This window comes from Aphis gossypii, chromosome 1 (assembly GCF_020184175.1).
Source record: "Aphis gossypii isolate Hap1 chromosome 1, ASM2018417v2, whole genome shotgun sequence".
NCBI lineage: Eukaryota > Metazoa > Arthropoda > Insecta > Hemiptera > Aphididae > Aphis > Aphis gossypii.
Window position 1 is genome coordinate 66,180,310 of NC_065530.1, and position 20,907 is coordinate 66,201,216.

General features: G+C 28.1%; 1 protein-coding gene across 1 annotated transcript in view; it reads left to right on the forward strand.

The window, feature by feature from the left end:
- LOC114121963 (uncharacterized) overlaps positions 1–20,907 on the forward strand; it is a 72,165-nt gene that overhangs the window by 32,264 nt on the left and 18,994 nt on the right. Inside the window, exons 3-4 of the mRNA XM_027984481.2 lie at positions 2,725–2,867; positions 20,791–20,837. Of these exons, the coding sequence (XP_027840282.2) occupies positions 2,725–2,867; positions 20,791–20,837 (190 nt within the window). The remainder of the gene's footprint in view (positions 1–2,724; positions 2,868–20,790; positions 20,838–20,907) is intronic.

Here is a 20,907-nt window from a genome sequence, read left to right on the forward strand (position 1 = left end):
ACCAATACCTTATAATTTATTATATATTTATACGTTTTGTCAGAAACAACAAGATTATTATTCTTGAATATTGGCTAGTTCATTATTATTATTTATTGTCAATATTTTATAGATTCTAAACTGAGTGATGAATGTATTGATTATATAATAAAGTGTGTCATTTTTTGTTTTTATGTCTGAGTACGCCAATTCTATTGTTCCTAACTTTTTCTATTTTACTCTCCCTTTGCAGGTTTTCTAATATCTCGAGCGCCCTCTTATAATAATTTTTCAATTTTTTTCCTACATTGTAAAATAAAAATAATTAAGTAAATAAACTTATCGAAATAATGTATTAATTTAAAACTCCAGGGGTGGTTTGGGGTGGTAAATTGAATATTCTTTTGCATTATAGAGATAAAAAGTAAGAAGTTTTCGAAAAAAAATCTGGAAAAATCACAAAAAAGTTACTGGAAAAAGGGAATTTTTAAGTAATACCAGTTTTTGATAGAATCGATTTTTTTATATACTTATATTTAGTAGTTATTGTAACTCAAAAACAAATCACTGTAAATTCTTGAAATTTTACTAAATTTTTTTATTAGTGTTATCTATATACGGTGAAATTTTCGAATGATTCTAGCTTTTTTAAAGCCAGCTTTAATTGTAAGTACTTAGGCATTGAAATGTGCTCTGATATGAAATGGATAAACAGATTACATCCGTCACAAATAAACTAAGAAAGATAATATTTGTAATGAAAGAACTTCGTGAGATATAAACTTTTAAAGACATCAGAGTCAATAATCTCGTATAGCATAATTGCGGGTGCAGTCGCGCCTATAACAATGCTTTTCTACCACTGCAAAAATACCAAAAACATTATACTCAGTATTGTAAATAAAATAAAAAATTGGAAGTATAAATAAGCTATTCGAATACTAGAGTTGCTAAGAGTTGAAAATTGAATATACGATTTTCCATAAGTTTGACTTACAATAATTATAAAAGAAGTTGAGCGTTGGCTAATTAATCAAAATGTTATCTAAAGTTTAAATTTTAACGAAATAAATATTCACTTATAAAATTACGATTATTTATAATCAAATAATTTTATATTTTCGCTATAGTTAAAAATGGTTAAATGGAAAAACTTGAAACGTACTTCAGTTGTTAAAATTGGCATTTTTTGTACATAATTTAATTTTTAGGTATTAAGGTCATTAAAAATAAATTACCCTTTTCACCACTCAGTGGAAAATATAGAAAATATATCCTAGGCTGACAAATCATTTCCGTTCAAAATTGTTTTTCGTATACAATGATACCTATCATTGCATTTAAATTTAACCCATTCATTATAGTGACCTACTCTATATCCGAGGTCTACTCGACACTTACTGTACAGCGTTACCCACTTGACCACCCTTTTTTATTTGTATTTATCGCATTATATAATGTTGTACTCTTATATACATATCGTTTGCTAAAATAAAAAAATAAACGGTAAATTGACTTATACAGTTTATTTTATTAATTTAATATGATGTTAGTGTATTGTATTTTATTTTCTATATGTAAAATAGTTGCAAACGTATCGATGCAAAACATTTTTTGTTGTGAGTTTTGAGTAGTTGGGGAGTAAAATTAGTTATTACAAAATGTATAGAGAATAATATTTATTATAGAGTTTGATATCTTGGTTTGTATTTTACTTAATTTGAATTTAAAATTAATGATACATTTTTGATTATATAAACAAATAATCAATATTTTTTTGTTTTTGTTTTGATACAATATATAAATAATTAATTATTCGTTAAATTCTTAAAAATGTTTTCTATAATTTCTGTGAAACGTGATTTTACTGTTAGATAACTTGAAGGCCTTAAAACGAAAGGTTTTGCAAGACTTTATTTTATGTATATGGATTGTAGAGAGAGAGAGAGAAAACAAATGGTGCTTTAGTATAATGTTATATATAATATTGAGAATCGTCGAAAACCCCACCTTGAACAAAATATGTAAGTATTATAAGTTTTGAAGTAAAAAAAAAAAAATTATAATTTATATTTTTATTTTTATTTAACTGGTGTTTTGTGGTTTAATCGTATTTCATATTATTCCCTTTACTTAAATTATTTTATAAATACTTATAAAATATAACCTGCATACAGACACCATATAATAGATATCATAAGTTTTGCGTAATTTTGCATTATATTATATGGTTGCATAATATTAGTCTGTCTAGAAACGAGTGATTTGAACTCGAATTTAATCACTGTTACTATGATATTGAAAACACCCAATCAAATCACCGATTTGCACCAATGTCGATTTACGAATAAAAGGAAAATTGTCTTAGAGTGCGCCTATATTTATATACGTAGATGTATCAGTAACTAGCGACCATTTCAATCAGTCGTACTAGTCTCTATAAAGTGCAGTTGTTGTTAAGTGAGTGGGACCCTTAGGGATTAGAGAAACGTTCAAAGGAGTCGAGAAAACGACGGCGCACGTAAAGCGTATAGGACGGGTAACGTGGGGGTAGGAATGATGAGGGTGGCTTCGTCCATTCTATTCAGCGTTGATTGGGAAACTTTTGTCTGTTCCGGTGCGAATACGCACGTACGTGTTACGAAAATCTATACGATGGAATTTGTATTCCTATATTTATTTTTTACTATATTTAAATTTTTATTTTTATTATTATTTTTTTTTTTTATTATTTTTATGCCATAGCCATCTAGTTGTCTTAGTGATCGCGAAGAGGACGAAATTTACGGTTTGACAACAGCCGAAAGAAGATTTCCACCAACTGCCGCGGCGGTCCGACCACCCGTACATCTTAATACCACCATTAGACAGCACACCGTACAACAACCGTAAGTTCAATGAATACTTATTTGTATAATATATACACGCACTTAACATATTATCTGTGCGAACTGTTATTTATTTATTTTATCATACCATTCAATATATTATATTAATGTCTTATAATAGCATTTGTTGTACGTATTGAACGTCATGAGTTAATGACGTATTCACGAGCCAACGGCTAGATAGTTTCCTTAGTCCACTCAAATTTGTATTATATACTATTCCGATGTTTTTATAGGGTTGCAGATTATAGCAATATTATTAGTATTTGTATTTAAAAACTCATTTTGTTTCGTTCTCAACTAGCTAAAATGTCTTATATAGAATAGACAACTTTAACGTAGGTATATTTTTAAAAGTAGTTTAGTTAAGGTCGTTACTTCAGCCCCCTCGAAATTGTATCAAATATATTTTTATACCAAAATTTCACAACATTATGTAATCATTATGTAACGAAATTTAACCACAAAAACGTTTTTTGTAACTTAAAGGAAGTTCAGAGTTCCAAACGCTGGTGTGACATCACCCCAGCATCCAGTACGCTTCAAAATGATTTGTTTGATTTAAAATTTTTACAGGATTTTGTAATCAAATGTAATCTAATGTCTAAGACGCTTAATTTCATTTAGATCCAAAGTAAATTAATGGAAACCCCCTGTCATAAGACGTATAGGTGTCAAAAAAATAATAAAATTTTACAGTTTTACAGGATTTGAATAAATAGGATATAGATATTATAAATTTATAATTCGTTATAATTTTGTTTTTTTAAATCATCAAATTGGAAAGTTATTTGTTGAAGAAATTTTTCCATATGTAAAATTATTATTATAGGTAGTTTTACATATAATATCATTGGCTACACTGGGTATTAGGCTTTTAATTTGATGCAAGTATATGGTAAAAACAGTTACTCATCATTTCATCATCTACATACGATTTTACGTCACTAGAGTTGGGAGACTTGTTTTAGGGAGTTTTTCGGTATAAAATATATTATAATATGGGGCAAGGCATTTAAAATATTTTTATACTTATATGTAAAATCATAAATATGAGACAAAAAAAATGTTACAGTGCTGGAATAGTAAAATACTTACATACAAAAATAATTAAAAGTTATGCAAACATAGATAGATATTAATTATCATTACAGCATTATAAACTATCAGTTGTCATATTAACTCATAATTTCTCACAGGCTAGGACAAAATAATAATTTGTTCTATCATAACTATCTATGCGTAATAAATATCATAAACCCGATGATTATAACTTCTCAAAAACTAAACAAAGTTGGGTTTGGTGACTTTAAAATTATAAATATAAATACTATCTAAATTTAAAAAAGAAACTTTTATACGTGAAAACTATCATAATCAATAAATTAATATTAATATTGAAAACATAAAAATTCGCAACTTTGTATGCTGGAGTGACGGTGCTGTATAGTTATTATATTTTATTTACGAAGCAGTGGTTATATTTAAAAAAAATATATACTTTAAAAAAAATCCGTTAAAAATGTATACATCATATTTTGTTAAAAAAAATATTAACTTTTAGATTGTACTTTTTTTTTTTAATTACACTCGTTCTAATAATAAGACACTTTTATAAAAAGTTAAAGCTAATTATACATTATTATCTCATTGCGTTATAGGTACTATCTTTTTAATATATTTAAATAGGCAGTTAGGTTCCTAACTTATATTTAAAGAATTTATTATATATTCATATAGTTATTTCTTATTCATGAAACAAAGTTGCCAATAATAAAACATTACTCATTCAAATTCAAGCAGCAAGAGAAACTATTATAAAAGTTACACGATATTATATAATTACGTATTTAAATTTTAATTAATATCTCGTAATATTTTCTACATACAGATTTATATTTTGATGTTTAAATATTTAACAAAGATTGAAAAAAAAATACAAATACAATTGAAATTATGATTCCATGGACGATGAATGAAAATGTGAAAATCGCATGAATTTTTTTTTCTTTATACATTTTGTTTTTAACTTATCTTTATAATATTTTATTTTGGCTATATATGAATATCCTATTATAATAGAATTATGCAGTAAATTATTGTTTGTAATAAAATATAAAAGTATAAACTTCAATCTGAGATAAGTTGATAATATAAAACTTAAATGAAGTTATTATTACTATTTTTTGAATTTCTAGTAAATATTTAATTAAATCTTAAATATAAGATGGACATGACAAATCGAAGCTTATGAAAAAATACTGGTACTTTAATATTTCAACTACATAACTACACTAAATAATTAATAGGCTGCATGTATATATTTCGATTAATATTAAAATAAATTATCATAATTTGTTTTTAGTGTACCAAAACAAATTTTCAAACACAAGTTATTTTAAAATTAAAATGTTTTGTAATCACTTTGTTTTATATTTCATCGAGCAATTTACGCACTATTTATTATAGAAATTTATAATTTAAATTATATTTTTTTGTTGATACTTTATTTTAATATTTATTTTCTCAATTTATGATGTATTAATATGTTTTGTATTTTTAACAACTCCAATGCATTTCACAAATTTTAAAGTTGATTATGGTATGCAATATATATTATATAGAATACACGTATATGTAAACTAGGCATTAAAGATTTTCTTCGACGTGAGAATGTTTTTTCTCGTGTTTTTGTGCAGTGTTACCTCAGGCATATCTTTTGAATATGGTTTCCGAATTTATTCATCTATTTTGTAACCTTAGGGATGTTGGACCGTTTAAATTAAAACTCCAAACGCGTTTTGTCCCCAGAGTCCTATAACGCACTAACCTGTGTTTTGATAAAAAAAAAAAAAAAAGAACCTTACTAAAGAAACACATTATTGCATACATATATCATTATTGAGTTAATCGTTGAACAAAGGTAAATTTATTGTCCTTTATTGTTCGAGTAAAGTTTTATTCAAGTATAAAATACCTGACATGTATAAATATGTAGGTATATCATGATGGTTTTTAAATATACATTATACATATATCTTTTGCAGCATGATTAAATGATAGTTAAAGATAAATAAATATATATATATATATATATATTATATTATACATATGTATATAGTTCATTGTTAAGTTTAATTTAAAACTCGTCACTTTAATACTAGTTGCTGACATTATTTATATTTTTAATTTATAATAAAAAAAATCACGTATTTTAATTGATGGATAATAATAAAATAATAATAATATGATAACATTTCATAGATAGCTTAATTCTTATGAAAGTATTTATATACTTCATTATAATGAGTTTTTTACAAACATTCAGTTTTACGTGTTTCTATAAAAAGAACAATTTTTTCTGTCATACAGGTAACAATAATTTTTTATTTTATTTTTTATTAACGAACAAGAGTAGGTATTTCATATCTGCAGTAGAAGCGGTATTTTATAAATTATTAAACTTTCGGGTTATTATTTATACATACTTATTTTATTGCCCTTTTATATAAGCATTATTACACATCTGTTTTCGACTTTTTCATTTATATTTCAATTTGGTACGAGTAAGACTATGAATAATGCATAATTTTGTTATTGAAATGGTAAAACTATAGAAAATGACGTGTATTCTCCTTTGTGAAACGCCCAGAATAATATTCATTATATAATTGTATATTGTATATTCTAAAATATTGATGAGCAAAAACAAATAATGAAAGTAGATGCCAAAAACAATATCAGAATTTTTGATGTAGTTCAGCAAAGTCAATTTATTTATTTGTTTTTTTTTTTTTAAAAAAAGATAAAAAATCTCGCCTTTGAAATGTAGGCGTCTCTAAATAGAGTGTTCTATATTGTATAACATTCGAGATTTATTTTTACTCAAGCAAAATTCTAGTTACTAAATTTAAAACATAATTTCGAAAATATAAAAACTATGTGTTGACACTGCACGCACGCGTATACTACCTGAATATATACTCTATAGATCTCGTGAATATACTGTGTACACATTACATATAATATGTCTATCGCGTATTGTTTCAGCATAAATGACCGTGGTTACAAATTGCGGTGTATCACACAGATATTTGATAAAGTTTCGTACATCGATGTTATACATAGCTTTTGCAGGTCGGTGGTCCTCCGACCGTCCCTACTCTCAGGCTATATCCCGTTTGTGTCGGCGGCGAAGTGCTATATAGACAAGACCAGAGTAATTCTATACATAACGACTTGACATAATATATGCAAAACATACATTTGTCTAGTAAATTTGTTCTACGAGGCGTAATAAACAGATTTAGAACATTTTGATGCAAAGTTGCGTCCGTGGTTACCAATATTATAGTGCTTTTGATACGGGATTTGCATAATGAGCGGAGTTGGTGGACACGGGGAAGTTATGTTTGTGTGTGTATGTATGTGTGCGTGCGTACGCACAATGGTGAGGAGGTGGGTGGATTATTGTAGTATAGGGGGTGCTGACGAAGGTGGGCAAACACGAATTATATGGTTGATTTATTGGGGGAGTGAAGCAGGAACGTGTGCCGGCGAGCCACCGGATTACCTGGCGATAATCAAAGTCCGAGCTTCATTACTACCGCCGACGCATACTATACTCCTATCCCACTAACCGTTGCAGTTAAGCCTTTCAGACACGTTCGGCAAACAGCCACACGGAAAACGTCAAAATATAAACGGTTTAAGCAATCTCGTTGTGGGTGATGTGGGCGAGGAAGAGAACTCTGGGACGCCACATGTATATGTATACTTGTATTTTAATATAATGTGGGGACCGTTGCAGCAAATCATTGTGTTCGTGTAGCAGCGCAATAAAAACAAAATATTAATAAATATTAAACAATATATTATACATCAAAATTTAAACACAATTTTCCACTTGGCCACGATGATATATGGTCGTTTCGAACAGTTCGTTTCGATGCGTATGTACACGCGTGCAGAGAGAATTGGGTCACGGAATTAACGAACCGTCTGTACACAATGTCCCATACACATATTATATACAGTGTGAAATTGTACAGCTTGTTGCAAATGTACGGAATGATATATATATATTTGATAGAAACAGGGAGTCGTATAGCAGTGCGCGTTTATGATGTCTTAGTGGGATATTCCGACTAAATTTATTACCGTTTACATTATCTTATTTTATGCTGGAATATATATATATAAGTGAAACGTCATGAATTTTATCTCGTGATCCACCAAAGGTGTGAACCGTATATAACGATATAAGTGATGGACATTATTTTTAATCTGTGTGCTCCGTGGTCGTGTTCTTCTGTTTTTGTTTGGCTTTTAGTGAACTCATAAATATGTATTGGAATTTGTAGGCGCTGAAAAATAATTTAATTTTAATCTGCTTAATGTTGTATTCGTTTGTTATAAAATTCTTCGTTTGTCTCGCAATCGAGATAAACTATTATCAAACGTTTGACTAAATATGTCACATCTCTGTGATGTTTATTTTGTTATTCGAGTCGGAAAACTTATTTATCATACGATTTATTTGTCAACGAAAACGTTTACAGATCTCCAAAAAGACTCGCCTTGAAGTAGTTTTTAAAACGTAATTGTATTAAAATTAAAATGCGACACATGCTCAAAAAAGCGGTGCGCCAAAAGTTTACACTTTGAAGTTTATTTGTTTTTTGAATATAGTTGAGCTCAATGATCATAAAATGAATTATGTATAAAGAATATTATCCCATTTTAATAATGATTTGAATAGTTTTTCATTTTCAACATTCATTCTATTTTTAATTGAAAAATATTTTATTTTTTATTCATATTGTATCATTTTTTAAAGTACTTATACCTATTAGCAATCGTATTACCCTACTTCTTAACAAATACTAAATAATATTATATGATATGTATTTTTCGTGAGATTCTATTAGTAACATTTTTTATTTGCTTTTTCTTAAATTTAAAATTGTCAAGATGTTCGCAAACAATTGTGCTTACACTTTTCAGGAATGACTATACTATTTTCCAAATGCTACCGTACCGCGTTGCGCATTGTTATCAGCGGCAAAATAACACTCCAGTATACCGTATAATGAGTAATTATTATTCAATAATTTTTTGCCTGCATTCTAGTGCGGTCACAGTATTTTTTGAGATAAGCAGACATAACAGTTGCAGTCACTTCAATTAGGTAATATATAAATTGCGGTCACAGCATTAAAATACTCAAATTCTAATCATATCTTTATCATACGATAAACAGATTTTTTTCGATATAATATACAAATCGTAACATATAAGAATAACATTTTTTCAGTCATTATAATTAACTTTTTTCGGATTTTCTTTTTTTCGATTTACAAAGTTGACTATTGTTTTGAGTCAGATATAATGACTCTTCTTCTTCTTAATGCGAAATTAACTACATTTACAGACTATATTTTAGAAATGTATGTAAGAAAAAATTTGGGATGTCCGCTATTATTATGAGCTGAATGTTCTACTTCCATTACAAAAACAACCAATTCATGCAATAGTTTTCATTCGCAGCTCAATAGCATGTTTTACTACTCTTACCCTATATTTATATATTTCTTAAAGCCTTAATTAAATTCAAACTAATAATTATTTAAAAATGAATTGTTCAAAAAAGATTCGTACTAATAAAATTTCTACTTAGAAAAAATATTGCTTAACGCAACAAATACCTTATTATACAAATTAAAGAGATGAAATTAATCGACTTGAATATTTGATGTTGATTTCTTTCAGACTTATAGGCTTAAATTGTTAGATATTAGTTCATAGGATATAGGTATTTAAAATATATGTAAATAATTATAAACGAGTTTATACAAATATAATGGTTTATTTTAATGGTCTTGTCAAAAATAATTTGCCATTTATGTACATTTATCATTCTTATTTTGGAAACCTGAGGCAATTATAGATATCACCAGGATAATTTTCTCTTACAGAAAAGCTACTTAATACGGTAATTTAGGTATATTCAGTTTTTTTTTTGTCGAATAGGATGCCAAAAAAGGTTAAATAAATAAAACACAATTCCATATATATGTTAAATATGTTCAATTATATATATATATTATACATACACATTTATAAGGTTGAGATGTACTGAAAACGATAAAAACAGACCGCGGGTTATTTATCACTTCGCTTATGCCTGAATATTACGATGTCTTTAGAATAGCCTATTAATGCAATTATTGTACGGTGCCAAAGATAGGGTGAGCGACTTTATAAAACAACCGACAAACGAACGTCCCAGAAATATTTCGCATTAAAAACGAACACATCTGCTTTGAAGATGGTTTTACAATAGAGTCCATATATTATGGAAAATAATGATCAAATTTACACTATATAATAATATGGTTAGTTATATAGGTTCGCAATAATGTGTAATGTATATACTGATATACTGTATTATTAAATGAAACTCCGACATTCGAGTTCTTTAATTGGTTGATTTTATGCTGTATGAATATAGTATATATACCTATAGGTGTAGTATTGGAATGTCAGAATGCTTGTTGAAAAATTTGAATAATTAAAATTGTGATTTCATTTGTTTTGATAAAAAGTGCCTCTATAAAAATTATTTCGTTTTTCTTATTCATTTTCTGGGTAAGCTATTATTTTTATGATTTTCGCTGGTGATATATATTACATTTCACATATTTTGTTTACATTTATGCACGTTTTTATGTTTGCTGATCGATTTGCTATTGAAATTTTCAACAATATTCTAGAAAATATAATTTTTCAATAATGCTTAAAACATTATTATTTTTTGTTTCGACATTATTTCTTATTATTTGTATTGCTCTATTATTAACACTTCGTTTAACTATTTATTGACATTTGGACTTTAGTGGAATATATGTAATATGTATTTAACATGTTCATTGTTTTAGAGATTTTATTTTTCTCAAACCACATGTATTATTTACGTAGAACTATTTATGTTTGGGTTAAGCATATTCTTTACTTGTTTTTCTTACTTGGTTTTATCTGCTCAACGTTATATTTGTTCAATAGTCGACAAAAGACATGACACAAATAATATAATATATAATATACGTAATATGTTTATCGGAAATACAAGCGAATTGTAACGTTTTGTTCAATGATCCGTGAGTTTTGTTGCGGGCACGGTTTTTATTTGTATTCTGTAGAATTATATCATACTTTAAATTATATATATATCCAGTTTTTATCTGTTTTTCTAAATCCCTTAACGTTATCTTTCCCTTGTGTGTACAGGTCAAAGGATAATTTGGTCACAACGCGCCAATAATTTGCTATTGCTAAATTAAATATATTTTGAACTTACAACTTTATCAGTAATTCTATTTTAAAACGTGATTTTAATAATTGTTAATCATATTGTATATCTGCAATTATGTCTAATAACAATCCTTGGTTAATACAACTACAAATTAGATAATCTACAAAGGTGCCACACTATACTATGTCTAATATAATTATGAGATTATATTCTCTAATGTTATTTCGTATTCTAGCGAAAGTTTAAGGTCTGAATTCAAATTATAAGTATATATAAACAGAAAAAAAGGAATATAATTAAATGAATTGATTTATGTTTAGCTATGTATATTATTAAATATTGAACAATTAAAATAATTTTTTTTGCATGAAATATAATTATTATTATACTGGATTCAAGGGGGGCTAACAGTGTATTTAATTATGAATCTATATTAGGACTAGCTAATGTTGAACTGAAAGTTGTACATTTATAATTTATAATTTAATGAATTGTAATATATTATTTAAATTCTCATTTTTTTTTACGCTTTATTACATTATACAATATTCTACACACATTTCCGGGAGACATTCTGTTAATTTTTAATTATTATCATTTTCATTGTAATATATTAATATAATTGGAATTGACAATTCAAAACTTTAATATAATTTTATTTTTAACAATATTTTATTTTTAAGCAAATTTGTCCTTAAAAATGTCTGTGTTTATTTATTAGTACATATCATTTATTATTACGTCTATTTTAAGATGTATTTGATGTTTGAACTTATTTATATTTATTATAATATGATACTTGAGAAAATTATCGTTAAGTTTAAAAAATAAAAAAATTGTATTATCTATGCACATTATTGTGTTTATGTATACTTATTACTTAGGTACCATTTAGTGAAATAGAAAAAATTATGAATGGTGTGTTTTGTTGAAGGATCAGTTACATTTTTTAAATTCCAAATAATATTCTTTTTTTATTTTCATAGAATATATAAGCTTAGAATCTACTTTACAAAACAGTGTTTAAAAATGTCTGAATATTCAAACATTTTTAATTTACATTTTAGGTATGAATTAGTTATTAATTTGTATAGAATTCTTCAGAACTCTGTGGCAAAACTTACTATGAGTTTTTTTTTTAAATTAGTTGTTTTAACTTTGTTATTAGAGTTATTAATACAATACGCCTGAAATAGGCGAATGCAATTTAGATAATATATATATCTTCATCATGAAGCTGAGAATTGATAATTCGACAAAATTAATAAGTTTATAAAAAACTTATAGTTTCTAATAAGCACATATTGATAAATGTTAGAGTCACATACTGTTATTATTGTTATTGTTTTATCGTTTATATTCGAGATAGAAAAATAACAATAAAGACTGATAAAAGTGAGCATAAAGTACGATTAGGAAATGACCCGCGAAATAGGATCATTTTATTAGATCCACACAGTGGTAAAAGTAAAGCAAATGAAAAACTTGGTGCAATAGGGGGAAAAAATTGAAAAGTTTAAGTTAAAAAATAGTATGCAATAACGAAAAGCAATACTCTGTTGACTTAACTTTGCAAGATTACGATTTTTAAAGAGCTATACAATATGCGCACAACCCTCGTCTTCTTGGTCCTTTCCACTACGTGGTTTCTCAGGTATTTGGTTGTGTACACTATACACGTATTGTATATAAGCGTATATTTACGTACAAATGCCTTTACTTCTAAAAGAGAATCTATATAATGTTACTATCGTTTCCGGAAAAGAATCGGGTCCGTCTCGTATATGTGCGGCAGACGGGAGCCTCATTAAAAAAATCCCGAGGCTTTGAAGTCGCCGTTTATTTTTTTTCAAACGTCGTTATTATTTTATTTACCTAAAAATGAATATATACGTTGGGTCAATTGATATATTTTTCTTTTCAAAATATACATTGATAAAAGCACGCCGTATCACTGTTATAATATGAACTTTATGAAGATAATAGCTGTACTTATTATCGAAACAGTGTCCGACAATCATACATAAATAATTGTAAAAATCGACTATACTTTGGTTTAATAATAACATTTAACATTTTTGTTTTGTCTCCGGTTTTACAATTTAAATGCTTATGTTTTTTTTTTTTTTAATCATACACATTTTATAAAAAAAATTAATGTTAATATCTCGCCATCCTTGATTACAATATGCTTAACCGTGATCCTGCCTCTAATAATGTATAGTACAGTGACATGTCTAGTAATCGACTGCGGTCATGGGTGGTGAGTGACGGATGGGGGTTGGTAGGTATGGTTGGGTGGGTAGCGATGACTAAGGTAAATATCAATATAACGGTGGCTGTATAATACACAATAGTTTTATATAGTGAGGAGCTGTGCTCGCAGAAACACTGCAGCTATGTGTGGCGCGCGTGTCTTATTGTTTGTACAGCACTCGGTCGGAGGCGGAAAGGTGAGATTGTGCGAATATATATATATATACAGTCACACTCCGCATACCCTAGTGTGGTGGCCGCGTTGTAATACGAGCAAAATTCTAAAGAATTTATATACTTTAGTATATATAGTACAATTTAGCGCTCAGTCAGCTATCTTATATAATATATTGGCGCCGAACAGTCAATATTTACACTCGTTTTGACCCCCCCACGTTCGATTTCTTGGTTGAAGTTAACGTCTCGTTTAGCACAGACTGATATACTTGGTATGTGTGGTACTTATACTGTAAATTGCATTTTTGCAACATGTTGACTGCCGGCGTCTAAAAATACGGCCAACTCAGATAATAATATATATTTATTTTTTCATTATTTTTTATTCATTGAAACGACCTTATCATTTTTTGTCAATGTCATATTACTCGGGAAGCTATAGAGTTCACTACTATCCCTTCTCTAAGAAGAAGATTTTTTACGTGTTATGGACGTTGCTGCCGCCAGTTGGTGGGGCCCAACAGAGTGAGCAATCGAAACGACGCGACGGCGGGGGAATACGAAGTAGTACTTTTTGTACTGAGGTTTAAACTGATGACTGCGCGCATCATCTGTAGACTATTGCACCACACTTCTCCACGTGTGTAATATATCAACGACTTTTATTCTTATACATGCAATAAAGGGCAAACAACTATCAGTTATCGACAAATCGTAGGTAGTATTTCATTTATACGCAGTGAAAAGTTATATTTTAATAATATCTGTGAATATATGATTATTATCGATCTCAGAAATTCCTTAGTCGACTTAATTGTACGCAAATCTTCGTTACATTCCTCTGACAGTTGACGTTAAAAGTGCTTCAATGTGCTGTCGTCTGTCTGCCCCTATATACCGCTTCTAGGCTGATATATTATAGAATACGTAGCCCCTCCCTCCACTCAACCACCGCCAAAGAGATATATAGCTTTCGTAGTTCACAGCTATCAATGAAATGGCTAAACGGTAAAATCGTAATGTGTAAATCACCTAAAGATATTAAAAATCATATAAATCAACTTTTTCTTCGCCTCATTTTATTTATTTATTAGATAGGTATGTTTAATGAGTTGTACGCGTTTATTGAAATCATTTACAGTGTACGTTCAAGATGTATAGGATAAAAATGTACGTTCGTTACGATTGATTTTATGCTAATCTGAAATTTTTCATCATTGAACTTACTATAAATATTTTTCAACATACAAACAAATTTAAATAAAATCAGTTTTGTGGTCTTTACAGGGTAACACTATATTTCACAAAACTAGGAATTATTTTTATTTTTAACTTTTTAAATCGAATGATGTGAGTAGGGGGGTATATGTAGCCCATTTCCTTAAATAACGATTTGTGGTAAAAGATTACCAGAGGTTACGGTAGATATGAGTTTATATAAATTAATGTATAATGAATGCTATTTTTATACTAAAACTTCTAGCAATAAGAGTAAACTATTATACGTATATTATTTTCTGTACTTTAAGGTCTCTTCAGTTAAAACAGTTAAAAGTTTTCAAAGCATATTTTCGTACCTACTTCTAAGAAATTTATAATTTGATGTATTATTGATTGGAAAGATTTTAAAATGTTAAAGTATCATAAGTATTTACCTTAATTTCGTATTGTTAATGCAATATAGAAATTAAATTCATTTTTTTTTTTTTTTTAATAAAATCTCATTACTTACATATTTACTAAACGTAAAATTTAATTTGTTGGGCTTCTTCGTTTATTTGCAACACTGATACTTTTTTTTATTTTTGTTATTTCACTAACAATATCGTTTTATTATCTTTAATATTTATTAAGTAAATGCTTCGTTATTATTCTGTTTAATTAAGATTACTGTTTAAAAATGATGATGCCATTAAGATTTTAATACCTCATCAACTATCTATTGTTTTCACTTCTATAATTAGATAATAAAGGAGAAAATTTTAAATTCGTTAGGCTGAAGTAGTTAGTTATCTTAAGCATTATATTCTTAAAATTTATTATTTTTCAGAATAAATTCAATTTAGGTATATTCTCAGAACTCCAGTTATTTTTAATTTTCCTTAAAAAATCTATTGACTATTCAAATATTAAAAATGAACTTGTTCCAAATCTTAGTATGAAACTAAAATGTAATATTTATTTGATAAAAATAGTCTACATAAATTTTAAAACTTAATAATGTATAATATATACTATATGGGTAAAAAACATTTGTAATACCTGACATAAATTTAATGTTTATGGTATTAAGAATAATATACAAGGTAAAATAATAAAAACAGTGTCGTGACGTTGTTTACAAAGTGTACATTTTCAACAATCTATTTAGTAATTTACGTCGCTTTTAATAGTTTTAATCAGCTAATAGCAGTTATTAGATTTCAATGTAAATCTTCTGGGATTTAATAAAATGGCCATGAGGTTTTTACGTTAAAGATTTGTTTGCATACTGACGTCAAATTGTATTTATAGCGTTCGCTATGTATTTTAACACGTAATTCTTAAGCAGATTAAATCAATCCTTCGTTTACTTATTGTTTTTCTCCTCGGGTTACTGACAAGTTAACGAAACAAAACTGTTAGCACAGTCTTAATCTGTATAACGGCTGAACGTAATTATTAAATTTAAAATGTTTTTATTCTAAAAAAAAAAAATTAGAATTATTCATTTGTTAGTTAAATAAATTGTTTATCCATGTAGAATAATAAATTAATGTGTATTAAGAAAATAAGAATAATTTATAAATCGCTGATAAACTGTGTTTGTTCATAAAACACACAAAGACGGCGTACTATATATGCAATTTTGATGCATCACCACTTGTACCGCGACCTATATAATAGGTACATAATATATTGTAAAATGTAATTAGATTGGTGTAAAATACACTATGGATGCGTGTGTTGGTATTATATTTACATAAAAATCGTGTTGTACTCAATAATGACATTTAGAATTTTCCTAATAAAATATTAAGACATTTTCTCTGTTTATTTTTTTCTTAACGATTCTGTCAAAGTATTAAGTATCCGATAAAACGAATCTTACATTTTACATTGTTGCAACGAAAAAGTCTGTTGTTGAATCTCCATTTCATTGTATTGTATGTATTATACTCATTTACCACTCATAGTATTTTCAAACTTTTGTTTTTGATTGTTTATAATTATTTGTAGACGTTTCTAATTTTTTACATTAATTTTGTTTTTCAATATTTTACATAGTATAGGGATTTTTTTAATGCTATTATATACGTTATATTTATTCATACTATCCAATAGTTACGATTATTAAATATTGCTCTTATTCTGTTTTAAAAAAAAAAGCTGCCATCATGCGTAAAATGAAAAAACCTTTGTGTGTAGCCAAATTTTTGGTTTACCTATATTATGTTATTACCTTCGTTGAATATACTCTATTTTCATGTTATTATTTCTTGCACAATACACTGTTACCATAAATCAGATTTTATTTATTAAATATAATTTGTCAGGGTGACTATAATAAATATTAATATATCGTACATTCTAAACTCAACTCAGCTAAAACATAAAGAACAAGAGTAATGGAAACACGGTTATATTATATTTATGTACGCGTATAGTAGCGTTGTGACTACAGTGTGAGCGTGTGTAAATTGTATATTATAAAACGTATTAAATATTAACAATCCTTTGTAAGAAAATATCGATTAAGCTTTTTGTCGATACTAGAACGAATTGATTGGTCGAAACCTTGTTGTGCCGCGTCCATAAATACATACATTCGAATACGCATGTATTGTATAAAAAAATTTAATTTGGTTCCTAATTACAACTCGCAAGGTAATCTATACGTGTATATACACTTACTTATATAATATAATATATTATTCTAATTTCGGGTATACGTTTAAATTGTCGACGTGCGTTGTATAACCTAACCGTGTGCATTATATTATGTGTTACGCGATAATGTGCAGCTATTAACTCTGGACAAAATAATAATAATAGCCGGTCGTGATTCGCGAGGTATACCATTAAAACAATAATATATTTATGTGCACCGTACCTACATTTACGTTTAGTATTATGGGTACCTATATATACAATATGTACGATCGTTTGGATTTAGCATAATATACGATTTGCGATCGTGCGAACACTTTTATTAATTATAATAATTTGTCCTGCGAAATTAAATTGATGTAAAATTAGCTAGTATATTTTAATTGGATATATTTTTTTTTTCTTTTTAATATTTCAACCCTCGCCCCGACCGCTTTACATTAACTCCACAGCGCCGCTGCCGACTTGGTCTGGCCAGCCGCGGATTCGTCGCAAACTCTCTTGCCGCCATCGACGGTGCTTTACTACCGCCGGGCAAAAGGGACCTCTAAATTAAAATAAACGAAGAGTGTTTTCCGCGCACGATTTTACTGCCGGTACAACTATACCATTATCATAATATATGTATATACACGACCGTCTCTGTATACGCCACACCGCCGCCGGACATGCATTCAATTCTCGTCGGCGATTGTAGTTGTATACGTATACGTTTATTATGATTATTATTATTGCCGTTTATTATTATTATTAGCAGTAGTAGTAGTAGTAGTTGTATTTATAGTATTTATATACCAGAGAGTTGACATTTGGTTCTTTGTACGTGATGTGATCTCTCTGATTTATATATACATACAAAGAAAAATATTAAATAACTTCCCCCGCTCGCAAAAACAAGAACGCGGGGACTGGTGAAATAATATAATATAAAAAAAATTGCTACTACAACCCTCCCCCTCCCCGTCGATGACAAAATGCGGCCATTCGTCTACGCGACAACCCGTCTTACATATAGAAGCGCCGCTGTACAGCCCATATCCGCCGTCCGCGCTTATTAATAATAATACTGTATTATCTAATGTCATTCGCCGCGTAATTCGATCCCTTTGCTCTGAGGGTGGTTTTATAAAAGGTTCTTTCTGGTTTTGTCGAAATTTCATCGTCCGCGGCGGAATTCGATATTATTGTGCGCGTATTTACCAGCTATACAACGCGCAATTGCTAACATTTTTATCGATTGGAATTTTTTCCTCCCCCCCCCCCCCTACATAATTTTACAAATTCGAACTAAAATATAATGTATAATATTTCATCGCGTTAAATCTCGTCGGCGCCGGTGGGACATGTCGAGCTTACGCTTCGGGTGTCGGCCGGACTCTACGCGTACTGTGGTTTTCCCACAAACCATAACAACGGCGGTATGCTGTCGAAAATATGCGACCAAAAGTATGTGTATGTGTTGTCAGGAATTTACAATAGAAATTGCCCAAATCACCGCTGCTATTGCTGCTACTACCATAAGGTTAAATGGGACTAAGAATGTGGGTTTCAAGTATGTAAGTGCAAGCCATATCAAATCATTTATATAGGTATAGCGTACGCGTCTTTGTGATGAGCATGTATAGGAACACCGTCAATTATCACACTTTTTGCGTAGGTAGTTCGTATTATAATATTATATAAAATGTAAATTTTTTTTTGGACAATATTTAAATACTCGAAAATTATAATACATTTAAAATAATCTTTTCTCTTTTATTTGTATTATTAATATTGAACCATGAGAATTGCTTAAAAAGCATAATATATTTATTCATATATAGGCTCAGTATACAATAAATATATTTTGTTTGTGTTTGAATTCAATTTGAAAATGTATGTTTATCTCTGTACTTGAATAGGTCGTATCGTCGTTATATTATATTTTTAATCAGTTAACGCAGCCATCTATTATTTGTTTATGTCGTATTGTATAATATCTTCGCGTGTATAGCGTATATATAATATATATAAATATAACGTAGTCTGATCATGGCCGCATATAATGCATTATGTATAATACGTGTCTTTAATCTGTTTAATTATTTACAGTCTGGAAATCTCGTTTTATTATTATCATATATATTATTTTACGCAGTGAACATCAAACATTTTGTTGTGGTATTCTTCGTTGCTGCTATAGCTTCTTAGCTACGTTATACATTAAGTTTCGATTACATAATAAATAAGACCGTGTAATGATCACGTATAATTTATTAGTCTTCATAAATCATTTCCACTCTTATATATTTTATATATTTATTATTATTATTTCTTTTGAACGAAGGCATTACAACTTTTATTATCGTTCTTAGCTGCCATCCCCGAGGAATCTTATCCTATTATATCTCCCGAAGCACTCGCTTAGTCTTAAAGTTAAATTTGATGTTCGCAAACATGTAGAGTGATATTTAGTATTTTTTTTTTGTTTTTTATTATTATTCTTATCAATTTAAATTAAATGTATTATTCAATTACAATGTAATATGTAGGTATATATCAGCTTACTTTCATACAATTAAATCATTAATACGTGCAAAATAAATATAATCAGTACTTATATTATTCGTGTCTATTATATTGTATAATTTAGTAAAATATGAAATAGTTATTAATGAATATATGAGCATTGTATTAATTTGTAAATCTATATAATAAACCCTTGTACCTAATTATTCTTATACATGCATAGCATATTTTATTTAACGTAAAATGACGTAGGTAATCTGAATAAACGCAATTATGCATATTAGATTTCAAAATTAATTATAAAAATATAAATCATAGAGTAGAGGATGAATATTATTCTTTAATGATTATAGATGCAAATGCAAGTATAATATAAATTTATTTTAGATGAAATATTACATTTACTCAAGGTTTTAAAATAATATTGGAGTATATCACATAGGTATTCAAATATAATATCGTTTAAATGATAAGACTCTTATAGGTACAAAATAGTCAATGTATATACCTACGACATTCAAAAAAAGTTTATGACCTACATATTATTATCTTGAAAAATCTTTTTCAGCTATTCTTTTTTATAGTTATATAGGATAAATAGATAGTAGTATAATATGTTGAAAGAAAATTAACTACGGTTCTACGATTAATATACAAAAAAATATGTTTTACATGGAATTTACTATTGATGATAATTTATATATATATTTATATAATATGCTTCAACATATTTTTGAAATAGTTTTATGCATGTGAAGTATTTATTATTACTTATTACGTATCGTTTGTATGTTTCAGGTGCTTAAGTCCAAGATCTGCATATTTCTACGAGTTTCCTCCTGCGGGTAATTATACATATTTTTATTTACTTAATCCGTGGTCAATATTTATGGATTTACGTTATAAAACAGTAAT